The 8,208-nt window shown below is 32.5% G+C and overlaps 1 protein-coding gene across 1 annotated transcript; it reads right to left on the bottom strand.

The window, feature by feature from the left end:
- Positions 1-881: 881 nt before the first annotated feature.
- On the bottom strand, positions 882-7,593 carry LOC115983194 (putative uncharacterized protein DDB_G0270496). The gene is made up of 13 exons (XM_031105836.1): positions 7,361-7,593; positions 7,125-7,234; positions 6,398-6,470; positions 6,115-6,189; positions 5,916-6,026; positions 5,713-5,755; positions 5,131-5,227; positions 4,367-4,469; positions 4,191-4,286; positions 3,982-4,014; positions 2,565-2,664; positions 1,265-1,343; positions 882-1,161 (listed from the first exon to the last, which is right to left on the bottom strand). Exons 1-13 carry the CDS (start codon positions 7,460-7,462, stop codon positions 1,035-1,037), a joined length of 1,149 nt encoding a protein of 382 aa, XP_030961696.1. The 5' UTR covers positions 7,463-7,593; the 3' UTR covers positions 882-1,034.
- Positions 7,594-8,208: the final 615 nt, after the last annotated feature.

Below are 8,208 nucleotides of genomic sequence, written 5' to 3'. Positions count from 1 at the left end.
GTCTAATTAATAATTATATAATAGTCTTAAAAGTAGATTGTTATAACTGCTCTTCTTATAGTGAATTTTCTACTAGATGTGTCTTGAAGTGGTTTTACCATTGAAAAGCTTCAGTCTTTGGTTTTCCATCTCATTATCAAATCGTATGTCATGCTCTAATGGCCTTTATATTGCTTGCTTTAAGAGTAGGTATGTACTGGTAAAAATATTATTATGTTTGTGGATCACTTTAGCCGAGATAAATTGATAATTCCGCTACCTAATTTGCACAAGGAGTCTAATGTAAATTTTCAATTAAAGCCCTGATCCTAGACCCGATGTCACTTTATAACCTCAAAAAATAAAAAACGTAAAATTACAGAAGTTTTTGACTCCATGCTAACTTGGTGATAAAGTCTTTGATCAACAATGACTAATGGGCTAAATCCCTTTCCTTTCAAGGTTAGGAACTAAAATGCCATATCTAAAGGGCCAGGTGCTAGTTAATTATTGTTCACTAATGATGAGACAGAATCCCTAAAATAAAATTAAAAAAGAAAAGAGCAACCCCAAAAGTTCAGACTTCTTGGTTATTATCCAAGCATCCAGAGATGCATACTTGACATGATCAAAAGTTTTCCCAACTTTTTGCATTTTTGATTTACTATATTACTTTTTAAGTTGTTGAGAAAAGCCAGTGTCTACTACAATACATATAGGAGTTATTTTACAAAAAAAATATAAATAAATAAAAAATTCAATGGACTACGACTGACTGATAAAGCAATGTCTTTTTTTATAAATGTTGAACTATGAGGTGTTGAACACTTGCACTAGCTGAGAAACATACACAGCATGGGGGACAACAAAGCCTAAACTCTAAATAAAGATCCTAATTAGGATTTTTTTTTTTTTTTTTTTGCACCAATGAAAAGAAAACATTTATGGAGATAATACAAGTATATAAAAGATATCAAGGAATTAAATTAAAACAAACAATTATGTCAACAAATATTACAAAATTGCAAAAGCCTATGAACTGATAAGACCTTGCACTAGAAAACAGAAGCTGGTTTTTGGGTCTTCAACCCAAACAAATTCTCAAATAATTTAGGAGCCATAGGAGGAAGATCCATAGTCTGAGGAGCCATGAAATTGACAATCTTTTCATGAACATTATACCTGCAAAAATTAAAATGCACGAGAATAATATAAAATACACATTCAGATATGACCGCAACTCACAAATAAGAAATTTTTTTGGGGCTTGGGAGGGAGTAGTTACCTTATCTTGCGACTCTTTGAGGCACGCCGATCGACGATCTTTCTCTTCTTAGTTTGCAACCTTTTCAAAGCATAAAAATCTGTGTAACAAGGAATGGTTAAAATCAAGGAGTCACTTACAGAATGTTTAATTAGTAGATTTCCTTTGAATACAATAGGAAAAGTATGCAAATGATGTTCACCATAAACCAAGTTCCATTTGAAAGTGTAGAAAAATATCTTTTGATTTTTTTTTAATAAAAAAGTAAAATTTTATAAATTGTCAGCTGGGAGTCCATTTTCATGTAGACTACATAGCTAAGTTCCAGAAAACCTATGGTCAAATTCATAGATATAGATAATAAAATGATATTGACCTTGTCACTGGGTTCTCTCCAACTATTGGCAGAATAAAATGGCACAGTATCAGACAATTATGTCCGTCCATCCATTCATTTTCACATCCAAAGCAGTGCTACAACCGAGATGGGTATGACTCACGAGGTATAGAAGAAAAACCCTCCCACCCCCACCCCCACCCCACAACACCCCCCCCCCCCCCCAAAAAAAAAAAAAACCCTCCACCCCCATTTTTTTTCCCCTCTTTTGGATACAGAAAGTGATTCATTCATAATCAAGCAACAAAATTCTATGCAGTCATTTGGATGAACTTATTTTCATCTTAAAATAAAATTTATAGCTTTGTTAAAGCATCATCTTTTCTAGGTATAGCCGTAATTTTTTGTATAATAAACAGAATAAGCTCAAACAAACATTGAGCAACACATCAACCTACTGCAACCAGCAATCCTCTTCCTTTTTTTAAGGCTTGGGACCAAGTGTTGGGATATTAAGAAGCAACATGTTCATAGAATGAGAATGTTAAGATAGATAAGTAGCAATACAAAGATAGTAGGGACACACAATGAAGAAAATTGCTTAAATTAGTCATGTGCAAAGGAGAGCAATTAATGTACCAATGAGAAAAAGTGATTTGATTCTAGTTGAGAGAAATTAAAGAGAAAGCAAAAGACCTAAAATAACCCTAGTCGAAGAAGTAAAAAATGGCATAGTAATTAAGGAGATAACAAAGTATGATTTTGAATAAGATAGAATGGTGGAGAAGAATACGTGGCCAACTCAAATTAGTCTCATGGGGATCCATTACTGACCCTAAATTTTTGACAATAACAGATTATTGTAGTTGTTGCAACCAACAAGAGAAGATGTCACAATATGGACATGAATACAGAAACTCTTATAGATTGGGTCCAAGAGCAGAAAAATAAATATACAAATTTCAAAATGCAACAAAATTTTACCAGATGATTTTGGGTCATTTGTCTCTAAGAATTCCTTCAATAATTGCGTGTAAAATTCGGAGTCATCCAAAAGTTCTGGATCACCATCAGCTTGTACTTCCTATTCAAAGTAGAAGGATATAGCAAACATCATAATGTGATGAGAAAAGCATAACTTTGATAATTTTACACAATCCTCTCTCATTTTACTTTTCTCTGCATAAATAAAACTGCATAATATCTAATGACATATAGCAGTAATCATTCAGTAATCCCCATCAGCATATGCTTTTTACTCAAAGTTATATAAATAACATTTTATTCTTACAGAATGATAAGGTTAACAAATGTATCCAAGAGGAATAACGTCTCTCTGAGCTTACAAAAACATTTCATTTTTTTAGTTTTTCACATTACAAATTATATATGTAACAAAATTAAGTTGCATTATATCTCATGAGTCATGACAAAATGATTGCCATCATATTGAACAGAAGCAGTGAGGTGTTCTTCACACACAAATAATGGGTTCTATTTACATAGCATCTGAGGGAACAAATGATCTGCAAAAGAAGGCCATGGAGTAAAGTTGAAGCCTTATCAATAAAATAAATAAAATATATTACTTATCAATGAAATGTGTGAATTTGCAAGTCACCTAGCAGATCTGATCAGAGCTAGAAATTCAATTTCCATAGACCTTCAAAATACACCTTTACTAAATCTTATTGATCTTTTCTTTAAATCATAAGTTATAATAATTGTCCATTTCGATGAGTGGTGGATTAATATTAAGTTGTTTGTTCAGCTTATTTTGTTCATGTACAATAAGTTCTACATTTTCTAAGTACAACTATACTTTTGCCCAGCTCATTTTTTAAGCCAATAAACCGATGAAAATGAGTTCTCCCAAACAAGCACTTAGATTTGGTACCCATGCAAACCCAACTTTTTTCCCAGAAAGAACCACCAGCAACCATTTCTGTTTGTATTCCCTATTTATCTTGTTTTTCGACCATAACAAGATACCTAAAAAGTATTTTGGCATTCTGAAGGCATATTTGAAGGAGATTGGACTATCCAATGTGCTTAGCATTAGAAAGCACAAATCAACCCACAGAGTGCACTATTGCAAAGATTGAAGTCAACACCATGAGTGACACAAAACATTGGAGGTTTTCTATGAGTATCCCAAGATTAACTTCAATGTTAATGGTTCTGTTTGCCATGATAGTCCATTTTAGACAATGATTTGGTACCTTCAAATGCAATCTAATATTCACTCTCTTAGACACACAAGCACACGTATGAGAAAGATTTTATTTTTAGAGAATCTGGTATTTAAACAAATTTCCATAGTTTTGCTCTCAGGTGGGGTTCTGGAATCAAAATGAACATTGTATAATCAACTCAAGTAGACACACAAAAGTAGGATTACCTCTCCCTTAGTGCTATTCTCCTTGTCAGGATCCTGTCATCAACATGCCAGGTATTAGAATACAAATGTCATATAGGCTAATTTTTATGTTACCTTGTCCATTTAATCTACATGTGTGTGTGGCCTTCATCTGAGTGTAAATATACATTCTCTCTTAAGTATAAAAAAATAAAATAAAAAGAAGAAGAAAGAAAGGGAGATTATCTTACAGTCCCAAATACGCTGACTGTTGATCTCCTCAGTTGCATCTGCTTGAGCATTCTACTTGGATCTCTCATATAATCAGCAACTTGCTCACTAATATTCTGTGTATGGAATAGAAGAATTTAGTGAGCCTGTTTTACACCTTATGGGCATGGTAATCAGCCCAGTCCTAAGGCCTAACCTGATTAAAAGCATGCAATTTTCCTTTAATAGCAGCAGCACCAGTTGCCACCTCTGTCTTCCTCTGCCATTTGTCTATTGATTTGTCTCTGAAGGAAGCTATTCTAAAGGATACAAACATGAATAATACAGTCAACGCCCAAATTAAGAAATTAATTGCACTAGTAGGCTTTTAATGCATGCAAAGATGATGTGATACAGTGATAGATATACAACAGAACTAGAAAAAGGCAATAAAGCATGAAACATGGGTATATAAAGGGTAATCATTACTTTTAACATGTACTTTACTAAGATTAAGACAGGTAATTGGATTCTTTTTTTTTATAAAACAGGTAATTGAATTCAGGTTGTTGAAAACAAAAACCATAAGAACAAATAAAACTATTACCAACTTAACAGAGACAATTCTGCTCCAATACCAGGATTTTCCTCCTCTAGGATTTCAATCTCAATAATGTGTATATATCCCAAAAAAGATACATTCACGGAAACCTCCATAACATTAATAACAAAAGACAAATAACGAAGGCAGTATAAAAGAATGAAAAAAGGACTAACAGCCCCCCTCAAGCACAGTTCCAGCTCACTTGAACATATCATCATCATCAGAAAGAGGCTGTTGTAATGTCTACCTAAGCATGTCACCCAACTCATTGGTATTGGATGAAGAATTCAAAAACTGTATTTCCTACTTTTTACAAAAAAAAGGATGAGTTCAATGTTCAATAGATCATAAGCACATCTAGAGGATGATCAAAGTACCTCAAATGCAATTGAGAAACCCTTGACCAATATTCGTCACTTTCAACATTCGAGTTTTTAGAAGCTTCTGAATGCTTGGATGATCTTTCAGAATTACCTTAAGAAGAGAAACCTTGTTAGGATAAGCAAGCTTAATCAAAAACTTTTCATGCACACACGTAGTTTATTCTTGAACAGTAATCATGCACAGAAATCATAGCCTGAAACTAAAGCAAGCAATAGAACTATGCAAACTAAGTCTTAAGCCTAACTGACAAGCTCTTGCTGGCTTTAAAATTCAGTCAACATTTATCATTAGCTTTATGTTGAAGAAAGATTGCAAAAGAAAATTGGAAATATCAGAACCCTTGCAGGAAAAAGAAAAAACAATAAAAATCAAAGGAATAGCATTTGGTATAGTCTTCTCTTTTTATAATATCTGACTTTGTTGTACAGAGATTATAAACTCTTTGAGAGATAAAAAGTATGATAAGGAACTCTAAATTTAGAAAATAGAATCTAGCAAAATGGAAAAATTTTCATACACAGTGCCAGGTGAGTAGAAAACCAAATAATACAATACAGAGAGAACTTGTTCCATACCATCTGAGGATTCAGCAACAGAAGGATTCTTCTCAAGCAAAGCCTGTCAGAAAAGAATTATCACAAGATGAACAGCGAAAATATATTGACAGAAAAATTTATAAGGCCAAAATAAAGCATCAACTGCTGGTCATATTCTTTGGAGCTAAATGAATGTATATCAAGTACGTAAAAATAATTAAAAAATTCCAAAACACCCATACCTCTTGTAGTTCCAATAGGGAATCTAAAGTATTCTTAGATGAGGTAATGAGGTCTGAATATGCTGTATTGACACCCTCATCTGAATTACAGAATGAAGACCTAACGGGCTCCTGCAGACAATCCATCATCTTTAGACACTATATTTGGATATTAAAGAGCTAGAATTAAGTTAAATAAGAGTAAACTACCAAAAAAGACCTGGGGTAATCTATTTGCACTTGAGAATGCTTTCTGAACTAACAATCTGAGCTCCAAAGCTTTGTCCCAGAGAGCCTTAAGGAAAAAGGGGAAAGAAGTGTATCAATGTTTAACCACACTCATAAGAGAGGGAAATGGTATAAAGAATAAACTAATTGCTTCAAAGAGTATAATTATTAAGAAAGGAAAGTAACAGTCAAGAACACTATTTTTAAGAGAAAAAGAAAAAAACTGATACAACCAAAGGAAGGAAAACTGATGACTGAATCTGTAAAACCCAAACCTTTTGATTCTTCACCGCCTGACCCTTAAGAAGATCTTCATCCTTGTGACGCTTCAAATCATTAAAAATATCTCTGAATGAAAATTGAAACCCAACAATTATAAAACGGCATACATTAAGAGATATGCATGGGCATCTATGTCATAACAAACATGCCTAATATCACGTATGTGAGTAATTGAGAAGCTGTGTGCCACAAAGAAACTACTAACCAAACATTTTACAGATCCACCTTTCACCTAAACAACCATAATCATGATGCAAATGAATCTAATATCTATACAAAAGAGAAAAGCTAGGAAGCACGGACACAGACATGAACACTAACATGGGTACGGGTATGAAATGAGCAATTTCTGAAAAATTATAACATGAAATGACCGATACAACACCAGTATGACATGGGTAAGACACAGATACAACATGGGCACGGCACCCTAAATGAAGGGTCCGCACTTCCTAGGAGAAAAGTAACACACACTACAATCTCTGCACGGATAAGAAGTCGGTTTGCTGACAAAAAAAAACTTCCCAATTCATTGGAATACACCCTCCCCATAGATTTTCCTCCAAATTGTAAGTAAAAATTACTGGGTACAAGTCCTCTAAGATAGCAAAGAATCATATAAAAACCCACACCCAGAATCTAAAAATCAATAATTTTCAATGTTAATACACAATATCAAGTGCACAACCAAATGTGATAAACAATAACAGAGAGTCTTACATTTCCTGGTGCTTAAGATTCTTATACTCTTCTTCTAGCTGTTCCATCTCCTCATCTCCATTGTTAGCTTCTCCTTCTTCATCTTCATAATCAGCTTCTTCATGCCCCAACTACATCATAAATTGCTCAATTAACAAGAATCACAAATACAAAAACCAAACCCAATAACAATATTAATCAAGATTACAGTAATTATTGTAAAAATTAAGAAAGGAAATTTTTTTTTTTTTGCTCACAGTTAGATTCCTGCTGTCCATGTCTTCATCAAAATCATCAAAATCTTCGAAATCACTGTCGATGTCTTGCGCTTTTTTCGACCGCTTCGAAGGTAGACCCATTATAAAAACCTAAGAATTTTCCAAAGAACCAAATAGTTTTCCAAAACCTTGAACGAAGAAGAAGAAGAAGTTTAGCTGAGTTTAGGGTTTTAGAAAACAGGGTTTTGTTAAAGATTCGGGCTTTTGAACAGAGGAAGAGGAAAGTTTTTGTAATGATATGGGCTGGGCCTGATCTAATATAGGGCTTTACTAATAATCTAATATAAAAACCAATTTGTTAAATTATTTATTAATTGTAAATAAATTTTAATTAAAAACAAGAAGAAATTTTTTTGAAATATAAATAGGGTTATCGTATGGGACAAAATTAAAAAATTGTATAAATTCACAATTTTATTTATGTTATAATGAGAGGTTCACAATGGAAGAATTAAAATAAAAATAAAAAATAGCAACAACGAAAGAAATATTGCATAATAAATTTGGTCTCGGACTCCAACTTGACTAAGGTTCATGTTATTGGTGAAGTTGTGATTGTGCTCAAAACTTGTGTTGATTATATATATGTTTGTATAAATAATAGAATAAACAATTCTATGATATATTATACTATTTAAACCCTCAATCAAAAACTTGCAATATCATTTAAAAAAAATATATATATATATATATATTAGAATAAATAATTTCATATACAAACACAATCATAACAAATATTTATTAATTGTCATAATATTTATTAAATAGTTCCATATAGAACTAAAATCATAATAAATAAATATTAATAACTAAATAATTATCAAATT

This window comes from Quercus lobata, chromosome 4 (genome assembly GCF_001633185.2).
Source record: "Quercus lobata isolate SW786 chromosome 4, ValleyOak3.0 Primary Assembly, whole genome shotgun sequence".
Lineage (NCBI taxonomy): Eukaryota > Viridiplantae > Streptophyta > Magnoliopsida > Fagales > Fagaceae > Quercus > Quercus lobata.
The sequence above is the reverse complement of the archived record's forward strand: the minus strand, read 5'-3'. Positions and strand labels throughout refer to the sequence as shown.

What these genes read in the sequence shown, in the direction of transcription:
- LOC115983194 (XM_031105836.1), bottom strand. Translation starts at nt 7,462, where the DNA reads ATGGGTCTACCTTCGAAGCGGTCGAAAAAAGCGCAAGACATCGACAGT. An exon ending in GTGCAAATAGATTACCCCAG is followed by an intron (nt 6,027 to 6,114) that starts GTCTTTTTTGGT and finishes GATTGTCTGCAG; the next exon opens with GAGCCCGTTAGGTCTTCATT. An exon ending in AAATGACCCAAAATCATCTG is followed by an intron (nt 1,344 to 2,564) that starts GTAAAATTTTGT and finishes CTTGTTACACAG; the next exon opens with ATTTTTATGCTTTGAAAAGG.